Source organism: Emydura macquarii, unplaced genomic scaffold, assembly GCF_026122565.2.
Source record: "Emydura macquarii macquarii isolate MOO-44397 ecotype Brisbane River unplaced genomic scaffold, CSIRO-AGI_Emac_v2 contig_1597, whole genome shotgun sequence".
Classification (NCBI taxonomy): domain Eukaryota; kingdom Metazoa; phylum Chordata; order Testudines; family Chelidae; genus Emydura; species Emydura macquarii.
In genome coordinates, this window is record NW_027131734.1 from 767,519 (window position 1) to 780,414 (window position 12,896).

The window sequence follows — 12,896 nt, forward strand, 5'->3', positions numbered from 1 at the left end:
TGATTTGACGCACTCAGTTGTTGTAGACATCTCTGTTTTGTATAGTTAATTTTGAAACTGTGTTATGTATTTTGTGAAAATTAATGGGATACAGCAATGGAGAAGAGAGGACAGGTAAAATGAAAAGATGAGTAAACATAAATTAAAGTATGCCAAAAGGTTATCCTGTGTTTGCCATGTAGCAATAAATGTACTAGGAGCAACAAAGAAAATGCCAGTGTAGAAGAGCATGGAAATACCAAAAGAAATAAATAAAGATAGTGAATGTCATATAAACATCAAGCATAGAGGAAGAAAAGAAATATGAGTGTGATGTTTAAGATAATTTTTTTTACAGAGGGAAGGGAGATATGGAGAATGAATAGCTCGAAGAAGAGGTTATAAAATAATATTTTCATTTCCAGTATATAAAAAACGTGTAAGAGGAGGATAGGAAATAAGAAATGGCATGCCTAATGGTTTGATAGAAAAGGTTCATGCTGCTAAAAGAGAAATGGAAGCTGAATGTTCACAAAAGAGGATGTCAGACAGATCTGAGAAATAGACTTAAGTTTGCATTGAGAGGGGCCAAGCACCATCTGTGGCTAAAGTGTGTCTAAGCTTCTGGATATGTTCAATTAAAATATCTGGGCCAAATTCATTCTTGGTATACCTATGGAATTGACTGGAATAAATTTTGCTCTTTATCTTTTCCCCATGTCTGTTCAGTGTAGCGCTATATTCTTGCACTTTCCACCTCTGGGAGTGTTTGGGATGCCTGCTGATTGATCTACAGTGCTAAAGCTAATACTCATAAATCTGACCTTTTTGAGTCTTTGCCAGATAGACAAAATCATGAATTGCTGAAACTACTCATTGGAAGGAGTGACTTTACTCCAATCCACATTATCAATCAGCAAGACAAAGCTTTGGAAATATTGAGCAACTTGATATAATTAAATAACGGGCTGAGCAAATGGAAATGCAGAAAAATGAAGAGGCATCAGGGCTCAGACCCTGAACGAGTTTATCTAGAAAATCTCTTAAATTATCCAAGAAAATGATGAAAAACAGGGTAGTAGAACTAGAGGTAATTTTAAAAAAAGCGAGTATTGGCCACATAACTATCACAAATACTTTCTAATTTAATTGTTGGTGTAATCCCAGCTATTTCTTTAGTTGTTTGGCAATGCTAACTTTTTAATGTTGATTATGCTATTAGATATTTGGAGAACAGAAAATCTGGAAAATCAATCATGGAGCTGTTTCAGGGAGATACTGAGGTCAGGTGAAAACAATGAGATCACAGATGTTGCTGCTTTCATGTAACTGCTTTCATCCTGACACTGGTGAAATATTCAGTGACGGAGAATGCTATGTATATGGAGAAGGGATGCCAGATTTCATAAAGCAGATCAGATGAGGCAAGTGTTAAAGTTCAGTATCAAAATGACTATTTTGTATAGTAAATACTGCAAGAAAACTCAGGGCTGTGCAGATCAAGTCAGACATTAGGGTATAAAAGTTTAAAAAATATTGCTAGTATTAGCAGGAGTTTTTAAATGTAACGGGAAATAAACCTTTACTGTGTTTACTGTACTATTAGCATTAATATTTGTTGTTCATATTTATTTGTCTATATAGGTCCAGATTAAATAAGGTACTTAATCACATGCCTGACCTTAAGGTAATGGAGGCTTGATATAAAGCCCAATTAAAGTCAGTGGCTTATTAAGTACAGTAGGCTTTGGATCTGGCTCTGAATGAGGATTCCAACTGAATTCACAGATAACTACCATGCCTAAAGCTAGACCCGTGCTTGAGTGTCTTCCTGAATGGGACTCATGCTAAGTAGTTTACAGGAAAGAATGAAGACAAGGTTCCTCCCAGGAAGAGCATAAAGGTCCTGATCGTGCAACTGATAGTCAGTAAGGCTACATGTGGGTGTAGCAGTTTGCCCAGTCATTATTAATCAAAGTGTCAGAGCCTAACTACTTTACCCATGTTACACAATTTATTATTTTTATAAAGTAGCCCACTGAGACTGGATAGGAGCAATTCAAGTGCAAGGCACTAAATTCAGGTGTTCTGAGACAACAGCATGAATACAAACCACTCTCTTGTTCTATTTTTAGGGTGCTCTAAGAAGGTCCAACATATCCTCAAGAATGTTTACTGTTTGCTTTACCACCGGCTGGAAAGAGGCTTTCTGTTTTGCAATTTTTATATTTTCACTGAAAATCTCTTCAGACGATAACTTTCCAGCTCTCCAAGTATTAAACTTCTTGTGTGCAATCAAGCGGGTCAGTTAGAGCAGTGTTTCTCAACGCCCGGTCCCTGAGATCTCCCTGACACACTACAGGACGCCAGTCCCTGGTATCAAAAAGGTTGAGAAACACTGAGTTAGAGCAATAGTAGGGGAAGCAGAAATATTCTGTCTTGACAAAGAAATTACATCTATCATTTGGAATGTACAAATGCATTTGTTACAGCAAACTTTATCTCCTCAGTGTTTCTGTTCTTTGTTCAAAGGGCCAAATTCTGGCTCCTCCCCTCTAAATGCATTAGATAGAGGAGAAGGTGCAGGGAGCACTTCCTCCATTCATCCAGATACATCTTCTTGGGGATTCTTTAAAGCACAGGGCCATAGGATTGCTTTAGCCTTAACTTTTTTTTTTTTTTTTTTTTTTTTTTTTTTTAAGGTACTACTGCTAGTAATTGCCCAAGAGATTCTTTTATTAAAACTAGATTATAGTGTCCCGCTTAGGCTCAAAGAAAGAGTAGTTTTTAATCAGAGATGTTTTAATAGAAGCCAAAAACTGCAGACCTTAGTCAAAGCAACCATTGAAGATAATGGGTGTTTTTCATTACATCTTCAGGGTCATGTGCTAACACAGCGTCTCTTTGAATAGACAATACAGTGCAAGGAGAAGTGCATCCTTTTCTTTTCATATTGTCAGGTGTTCACTTCATTAACTCGCCTGTGTGGGAAGTTGGAAGCCAACCACTGGGGGCTAACAATCTAAGATGTGCCGGCTTGCGGTGTCTGTTAAAAACGTAAGGAGACGTCCTGATTTTTGTGGATAACAAATGAGCTCCAGCATCCTGATTGCAAATACCCTACATCTTGCAGTACCGTTCAGCTGAGTATGTCAGATGCTCCTAAGGCTTGCTGGGCAGCGAGTCAGTGTCTTCCTCAAAACCAGGTGCAAAGCTACATCTGTGTTTTTTCTGAACCTAGTAAAAATGTAACTTTTGCTGATTTCTTGGGGCTGGGAAATGCTTTTCCTGAGCTATGTGTAAATCATTCTGTGTATTGTATTTCATTTAGTTGGAAAGGGATTTATAGCTTAAGAGTAATTTAAATAACTCCTTGGGGAATATCAAGTTGCTGTAGCGAACCACTTGGGGTGCAGTTTTGTAGTTGCCCCACATGAGGTGCGACTGTTCTATGGATAGTGCATTTGCACCACCAGACCCTGAAGGGGAAATCCTGACCCTGCCTCCATGGCCACAAAGGGATCCTTTCAGTCAAAGCAAACCATACTCATATATTTTTGAAATCCCCACACCATTTATTTATATTATTGTTCCTCTTAGACAGTTCCCAGGCCATTACTGCAGTCAAAAATCTCTTTTTGGCATCCATGGAAATAATTACAGTATAGTGTGTCATAATATTGTGAATAGTGTATTACATTAAATAATCTCCTTACATCACTAGAGGCTTTCTATATATAAAACCTGTTTGGTCTATAGCCACAAATCTAGAGAGAACCTAGACCAATCTTGCGGCTGCTACTTTTGCACCACAACTGATTAACAAAATAGGTTTATATGAAGAACACACCTATGGAGCCTTTCCCAATATTATTTGGGCTGCACATCAGAGATTGTTTTTTATTTTAAGATGTCGTGAAATGTTATCTAATAAGAGTCAGGCTGAGTTGATCAGTGAAAGTTTTGCAGTAATCAGTTGTAAAGCTGACAGGGTTGAATGATTTTCCTACTTTTAAAGAATGCACTGCTGATTTAATCTCCTTTGTGGAAATTTTTTTATTCAGTGTTTCCTCTTGAGTTTCACTGAAGCTTAGGTAATTTAAATCCAATAAGTTATTGTTGTTTTCCTGTGTAGTTTATTCTAAGGTTAGTTTATCGAAAGAGGAGGTGGGTGAACTTTGGTGTTCTGCAGGATTTCCAAAAACCATCAAGTATATCTTTTATATTAGTTTGTACTCTTTCATTATTATCTTTGCAGCTGTTTATTCAGCTATTTGATTTTCTACTACTTAGTATTCTCCCAGACCTTTTTTTATCAGGTTCATGCTATTACATTTCACAAAACAATCGCTATAACTTGGCTTCTGAAACATTATTGTATCTAAAGACTTTCTTAAGACTAAGCAATTTTATTTTTTTTTAATATTTGTAATGTTCGGTATTATATCTCGGTGGCGGGATGGACAAATGGACAAAATGATCTTAAAATTAGCTTATTTATTATGTAAGATAATGAAGAGGAAAAGTTACCAGAAACCTTCTGCAGTAGTACACCAGAAGTTCCAGCACAAGGCCCAATACAAGAAGTAAAATACAGGCACAATCAACCATAAGGGTAAGGAGTAGATTATGACACATAGGAGTGGGCATCTTTACCCCTGGGCAGCCTCATCAACATCACAGCAGTGCCACAGAATCTCTAGCACTATTGCCCATACCAGAAACAGTATGAAGAGGCTACTATCCACATAAAAGATAAGGAGTAACAATTTGCAGGTGGATATATGCATCTTATACCAGGGGAAAGTGCCCACACTCGTTATTATTGTTGTTATTATCGTTGGCTGAGCAGCAGCAGCAGCAGCAACACTTAGTGAACAGTGAAGTGAACCATAAAGCAAAGAAGAAACCCACCAAGAGGATACCCACGGCAATATACTCCTGGGGGCCCATTAATCTAGGAGAGGTAGACTTATCTAAGCGGGAAGAAGGGCGCTTACCAATACAAGAATGAGGAGACCCATGTTTCGTTCTGATAAGCGAGTGGCGACCAGGGAACCGTCCTGCTCGAGGCATCCGCTAGCGCTTCCGCAGATCCACGGAGAGTTTTTTGGGAGGAGGGGGCTACCAGGCCTTCTTATACCTTTTTGCTATTACTGGGGTAGGTGACGTGTATCTCAATCCCTACAAGGATTGGGCCTTATCTTATGTTCCATTAGTCTATTGGTGGTTAATTAGGGACTTCTTGGAATAAGGTGACGTTAGTTGTTTACTTCAGAAGAATTTAATCATAGTACTGATACTGCTTAATTTATTGCTAAAATGGATTATTTCGCTGACCGAGCATCAGCAGGTTTATATTTTCATCTCGTGATTTTCCAGGCCTTATGGCACTTCCTCTTTTGGGCCAAGGCTTGCCAGAGGACAGTGTCTGGGTCCTGCTCCCGAGAGGCCTAACTCTAGTTATACTTGCTGTGAAAGCTTAGCGTTGCTTTCAGGGCCTTACTCTTGTCGAGCTAAGCTGATTTCGCGTTACAAAGTCTTGCGCACCCTAACAACATTAGAGTTGTCAAAGTTTTCTTTGTTTGGAGAACAGGTTGCACGAATACCTGTCAGAGACGGTCTGTGTGTACTTGGTCCTGCCTTAATGCAGGGGGCTGGACTTGATGACCTCTCAAGGTCCCTTCCAGCCCTACATTTCTAGGAGTCTATGATTTTTACTTTTTCCTATGGGAGCAAGAGATTATGGCCCTATAGTGTACAACAAAAGGATAGTATCCCTTTAAATAGTGTACAATCCTTCTCTGTTTTAGAAAGCAGCAGTGTGTATACCTAGCAAGGCCTTGTGTGTGGTACTGTATATATTCAGTGAATGTGGTTAATTGGACCCCACTATGTCTTTGTGGTTTCTTCATATTATGTTTGTTGTATAAAGAGAAAACTACACAGCTGTCCACTCTTCCATAATATGGAAGACAAAACACTGTTTGCCTTTGTTTTGACTAAAATATTCTTGTGCTTTATCTATAATGATAAAAGACAGATCACTGAGAACTCTTGATGTCCCCATTTGTTTGCTTCTCCTACAAGTGTCTCCATGCTATTTTCCCACACAATCTGCGACCCTCTATCTGAACTTGGCCTAGGGTGACCAGATCACAAATGTGAAAAATCGGGACAGGAGGCGGCGGGTAATAGACACCTATATAAGAAAAAAGCTCCGAATATCAGAACTGTCCCTATAAAATCGGGACATCTGGTCATGCTAACTTGGCCCCAGTCCTGCAAGGATTTAGACATGTGCTTCACTTTACATGTTGACAGAGACTACCACTCACAGTGCATAACATGAATCATGTGCATATGTCTTTGCAGGTTAGATTGAAGTCCTGCTTAATGTTTTGTTACCCCTTCATTGCATCATGAACTCAGTCTGTATGCTCTTGAGGCAGGAATCAAGTCTTGTTTGTACTGTGAAACATTTAGCACACTTTTGGGTGCTTTAAAGTAATAAGTTAGTATCCACCTCTCTAAAGTTAAAATTTCTTTATTAAAGAGGCCAGTACAGTACTAAATATGCAGATCCTGGTTCCTCCTTACAACATTCCTTGTGTTTTGAGAATAAAGTCTGGTCGACCCAATTTCTTGACTCTAAAAATAGTCTTTTCTTGAAGCTTGTCAATGGGAAGTGAGGTCTCTTGGTGTGAAAATCCTCCCTTTCTCATACACCTGTCCAATGAAGTTGCTAGGTATTTTAGTTTGTTCTCTAGTCTCTGGAGTTGGATGTTTTCCGCTTTGGAGGAGGTGGACCTAGGAATTGTCTAAAAGATTAAGTTTCCAATGTAGACTCATGGACAGAAAATGATCCTCTTTTTTGTTAAAGTTTTGTTACCAAAATTCTCTTCATATGTATTAGAAAGCAGCAGGGGCAATTCATTTAAATTATTTTGTGTTACTACCAAGTTCCAGCTTTTGTGCCTTTTTGTGGGAGGGGGTGTTTTTTTGTGAGAGTCAGAATGCAGACACCCCTCTATTATTACACCAGAAAGAGTAAAGATGCTTGAGGCAGGACCAGGGTCTGCCAAGCTAGACTCAAACTCGGCAGGAATCACAGGCTAAGAAAGCAAAGTTAAGCAAATTAATCCTCTCTAGAGTCTCAGGGTTTATTTACAACTTTTTGGGGTAGAACCAAAATAAAATTCTTTGGCCAATCCCTTCATGCAGCTGCTCAGTCTTTACATGCGAAATCATACAATCTGAACAGAGTGGTTCTTGTGTCTCCAGGGCTCGTGGTCCTGGTTTCCTAGGGCCTCCTCAGTCTCCTCCCTGAAAGGTGACTTAGTTCTTTAAGGCTGTAACTGTACCAATGTTCAGCTGCCCTTCATTACCTCGAGTGCTAGTAAGAAACAGGGTTTCCTCAGTTACCCTGAGTTCAGGGAAACGTTCCAGATGGGAGATGAGAAACCCAGTCTTGACCCTACCCTGGAGTTTAATCCCAAACTTGCCATCCTGCTGTTTGGTGTGGAGGGTCCTTTTCTTACGGGCAATGTAAATCATGTCTATGAGGGTCTCCTGTGGGATAGTGAAGGATCTGTACATTCTATCATGGTACCCAACCCAGGCCTTGTCATTGATCATGTTCTTTTTGTGGTAAGTACCAGGTTGTTCCATCCTAACATGTCATCCTGAGCATGTGTTCCTTTTCACGCTGCATGTGTTTTAAAAATAGATCTGTGTAATCAAATGCCATAAACTACATTCATTCCTGTACTTTATGTAATGCGACATGCATTTAACTGTTTGCTTTCTTTGTAGGTAAGTAGCTGTTTTCCTCATTTTTGTCAGCCATTGCTGGTAAGTATATCCTGTATATTACATAAAATTAAATTAATCTGCTATTTTATGTCTTTAAAGGGGCATCATCAACTGCAAAATCTAGTCATTAAAAAAGAAAAAGTGGTTTCAGATGCTGCACTTTGTCCTTAAGTTCCCTTGCCAGCTGTTGTAGGTTTACAATCACATTTCCTGCTTTTCAAAGTGTTTTTCCTTCAGTTCTGTCTGTGTGAAAGATCCACACAAATAAAGGGAATGAGCCAAATATTGCTGCTTTTGGTGGTCTGTAGGTAATTTCTTAGAATCCCCTCTACTTCTTCAATGCTCTGACTTGATAGAAGATCCTGTATAACAGTGGAAGATCCTAAAATAAAACTGACTTGTCCGGTATATTGCACTTATCTCACCTGTGTAGATTCTGCATGTCTTTTCTGAATACTAGCCTAGCAATATTAACAAATGAAAAGTCCATTATCAGCTTCTTCCCCTCCACACCCCCGTGTCTTCAGAGACACATAACTCTTTTCGCTGTTCCCCAAATGTTTGGAATTTTCTAATTACTGCACATAATCTGTTGCTTTTTTGTGGTTCCGGCATCATGGTAGGCCCTTTCAGTGCTCTGGAGGGATGCTGTTTTGCATGTTTGAATGCCTCAGAAAAATTCACTGCATTTTATTCTTTTTTTCAGGTCCATTGTTTTCTCCTTGAGCATTTTTCTTTGGATTCATATGGTTTCTGCTCAGCTGATCAGACAACTCAATCCTTCTCAGTCGTGATGGTTCTTTCTTCCATCTTTTCCAGAGTTTGGACAACATCTGTAAGTTTATGGTCTAATCTATTTATTTCAGGTTCTAGCCTCTCAAATTTGTGTGACATAGCAGTAATTTAATTAGTTTAATTGGTGATGTTTTATTGTGTTTTTGATGTATAGGTGGTAGTAATGTGACTGCCTTCAGAGGTTTTCATCTCTTGGACTGCCTCTGTTTTGTGATCATTTGTGGTCTGCTTCTGCATATTTTCACCTGGTTTTGGCCCTTGGGTCAGCTATGGGTTTCTTCCCCAAAGATTTTCCTAATTTTTTTCATGTGAGAGCAAGTTAGGTTTGTCAGTGGGACTTAAACAAAGATTAGCAGGGAGAGAGGGAACAAAATAATAGCGGTATGAACGTTGCAGTTTGTGCTCACAAGCTTAAGGTGGCAGGTGGTCTTCAGAGCCCAAGCTGCAGCATCTATACCACTATTTTTAGCTTCCTAGCTTGAGCCCTGCTAGCACGAGTCTGTGTACCCTGTCTGGGAGTGGGTTCCTCAGGTGGGTGGGTTGAAGCTTGACTGCTTGAGTGATGCTGATGCTCAAGATAATAATGCAATGGGGATGCAATAGCTCAAATTACAATAATTTATTGGCAGCTAATCCAATCACTCTGTGCAGCTAATCAAATCACGCTGTGGAACTCCAGTATTGTTTTAAAGTGGGGTCACTCCAGCTAGGATGGTTGGAGTGTACTAGCTCAAGCTAACCGTTGCAGTGAAGACAAGTCTCAGGCCTTGTCTACATTACCATTTATGTCAGCAAAGTTTATGTCGTTCGGGGGTGTGAAAAAACACAATGAATAGTGCAATGAATAGTGTTTGAAAATATATTTTTTTAGTTTATGGTCTTTCTTGTTATTCTTAATAACTGGAAGTTTCTCTTTCTGGAGAGACAGAAAAGTAATGTTTCTCAGAGAAACTCATAAAAAATTGCCCTCTTTCAAAATGATTGTAATTTCCTATTGTTCTGAATGGGACTAAGGCCACAGGCTCATGAGTTAAGATGGTCTTCTCAAAATGGCAACCTCCTATTATTCTGGACTGAGGCAAACGGATGCCCTTAACAGAGGTGGGAACTGCTTTTTGTCCACCAGCTCCTCACGGTGCTTCTTAGTCTCTTGACAGCGTAGGAGGTCACCATCTTGCCTGAGGGCACCTTGGCTTTACTGGGATTAATAGAAAGCTGTGTCCATTTTTGCTTTATTGGTACAACTTCATACTCTCTGTACTTTAGCTATTTATCTTTGATCAGTATGGGATCTTAGTTTGGGAGCATCTTCTTGTTTGCTCAGCGCTTAGCACATTGGGGTCCTGCTCCTTGACTCCTAGGTGCTGTGGTAATGCAAACAATAAATAATAGGTCCTCCCTTCCCCCATCCCAGTATGCTTCTGTCTCAAAAGAGCATAAAAGAAAGTTGATCAGGAATATGGCTTTACATTTTTCCAAGTGTATTGTCAGTGTTATTTTAATCATAATTGGTTGCGTTAAGTATTGAATTTCAGTGGAAATAATTATATATTTTCTCTTTTCCCAGTAGCTGTGTATTTTGTTCCTTATATGGGGAATCAAAATTCAGGCCTTAATTTTGAACTCCTATCTGTTCACTAGAATTCACTCTGATATAGCAGCAAAATTTTAAGCAGGATGCTTCCATAAAAATCATTACACTGGATCAGTGCATCCCAATCTAGGCCTCATCTCAGTAAAGCAGTTAGATTTTGAATTTATTAAAATAATAATAAAAAATCTGCTCATCTTTGTCTTCCTTATTATTTTAATATGTTTCAGTCACATTCCAGACCTAATAACCCCTTTGCTGCTGAAGGTAATTGTAGCTTCTTGTGCTGAAGAAGGAATTAAGTGATTTAAAAAAAAAAAAAAAAAAAAGGTTTTCTCAGTTATTTTGCTGTGATGCTGCTCTCTTAGAGGTACCCCAGGAAAACTGTACGCTCTTATGTACTCTTAAATGGCACTCATGTTTTGTGGATATTGGATTACCTGACTGCAGTCAAATGTATTTTTTTAACTGCTGTTGTTTACAGGATTTTTCCCCCTTGAATAATGCTGTGAATAAAAAGTATCTTAAGTAGCGTAAGCGGTCACTAGAGAGCTATAGTTCATGACTGTGCTAGAGAAAATATCGAGCGCTGTTGGAGTGTAGAGCCCAACCCATCGAGGCTGAGGTACATTGCTTTTGTTTGTTATATGGTATGGTTCTGCAATATGTTTTATAATAGTGTAATGGGCTTCCCCTACCCCACTGGCAGTGTTGAAGGTAGGTGTGGTTTGAGAGAGGGACTAGGAGAATGAGAATTGAAACTATTCTTGTAGTGGATGGCGCCACCCGTTGCCAGCTCTAGGAGTGACAAGTGCTGCTGTGTTAAGGCTCTGGTTGCATTAAAACAGGTTTAGACAATGTGTTCTCAGGTCATTGAACCCCTATTGCTTCAGTATTATGAATATTAAATTATTAAACTAAATCGCAAAAGCATGCTATGAAATAAACAACTGCTACTTATTTCCACCCCTGTGGGCTGGCTCCATGCCCCCGAAGCCTTCAGGTAGCAACAGTAATGTCAAAGAATTCTGCATTCTGGAGTGTCATAGTAGAACAAAGTCTACCGTTTGCTACTTCAGGCAAGCTGAAATAAATAAAAACAAAATACTGCCTCCACTTCTCTTTTTGGTTTGGGGCTTTCAGCCTACAGAAATACATTTAATGGATTTTTTTAAAATGAAGTTCACTTTTAATAGAGATGGCTTCAAACTCATTGCCAATGACTTGTTTAAATGAATGAATTACATTTCACAGATATGATGCGGCTATGTAAATGGAAAATAATACAGTATTTCATTGTATTTCATCACAACGTGTACAAAGCCACTCTGACAGTAGAGCTGTGAAATATACTTGATTTCAATTATAAACCCCTACTCTCTCCCTCCCATACAAGAGCATTTTCTCTTGACAGTTGACATTTGGATGGTGTCTCTAAGGGCCTAATTCACTACTAGTGTCAATGGCCGTTGTGTGTGTTGACTTCAGGGGAAGGAGATTTACTCATATAAACAAAGAGCAAATATGGACCTGAAGGTCTATTAGCTCTTCTTAGAACTCAGAGCCAGTTTGGATTCAGTATTTCAGAATTCACTTCTGTTCTCACTGAAGTGTAAGAAGCTTTCTTTTCATTGCAAAATAAGGCCATTCCCACACACAGTCACTGGCAGGATTGTGGCCTAAGTATTAAGCATACAGTATGTATATGAAACACATATATATACCTTACCAACTTTTTCAGTGCTACAGTATTATATAGATGTTTGCCAATGTGCCTTATTATGCAGCCACAATTTTGACCCTATAGTTAAGCTTCCAAGCATTCTTCCATTTTAAGCTTTCAATTTCACTCAGCATTCTTGAAGAAGAAGAAGAAGATCAGGCACTAAACCCTTTTGTCCTGAAAAGAACTCCAGGAAAATGAACAAGGCTTTTTGAAGTTATAAAGCCATGGAAATGTAACAAGTTTTTAGCTTTTAGAAAATGCGTCTAGCATTGTTTTGACTGTTTCCTTACGATCTAATGTCCTGCCAACATTAAAATTGTTTCTGAGTTGTATGAATACTAAATCTCATCCCAAACAAAGAACAGCAATTTTCCCCACCCCCCCGGTTATATTACTCAACAAAAAACCACAATATCCACATTTTGGAGGGAGGAAAAAGGATCAATTTAGTGCTGGTGAAAGGCACTTTGACAGGCCTGTGGAAAAAAGCTCTGTTTAGCCACTGAACAGGTGCAGCATAGGCAACGCCCATGCAGGCTGTCCCACATTGCTGTGACAATTGACTTCAAGAACCCTGATGTGGAAGATCTATAGCTAGGAGTAAGAGGATGTTTCAGTCTCCATGACTTTCGTTAGACACAGTTCCTTGGCCTATCTGCAGATACTGGCAGCAAAGTTTCCAACGAGTGCTGACTGTGATGGGGATTTGTGTTATGTTGGATACTTGTCTGCTAGGTACAGTGTAGAGACTACCAAGACTATTCCACATAGAACAGCAACTGGATGATAACGATGCCTACCAAATTAGTAACCTGTGGGTGAATTACTGTTTACCATGACCTTTTCCCTGAGCTATCTATTCTTCCTTACATTTCCTAAGGGTATGTCTACACTAGAAATTGAAGTCGACCTAATATAGTGGTGCATGTCCACATTACCCTCGTTGGGTCGGTAGTGCATGTCCTCACTAGGAGCACTTCCACCGACCTA

The 12,896-nt window shown here is 39.2% G+C and overlaps 1 protein-coding gene across 4 annotated transcripts in view; it reads left to right on the forward strand.

The window, feature by feature from the left end:
• Window positions 1–12,896, forward strand: part of SMYD3 (SET and MYND domain containing 3) — a 601,699-nt gene that overhangs the window by 303,541 nt on the left and 285,262 nt on the right. The window contains exon 1 of one of the 4 annotated variants that reach the window (XM_067555241.1): window positions 8,506–8,629. The exons of the other annotated variants lie outside the window; for them this stretch is intronic. Coding sequence (XP_067411342.1) covers window positions 8,588–8,629 — 42 coding nt within the window. The 5' untranslated portion in view covers window positions 8,506–8,587. Of the gene's footprint in view, window positions 1–8,505; window positions 8,630–12,896 lie in introns of those variants that run through there. 4 annotated transcript variants of the gene reach the window in all.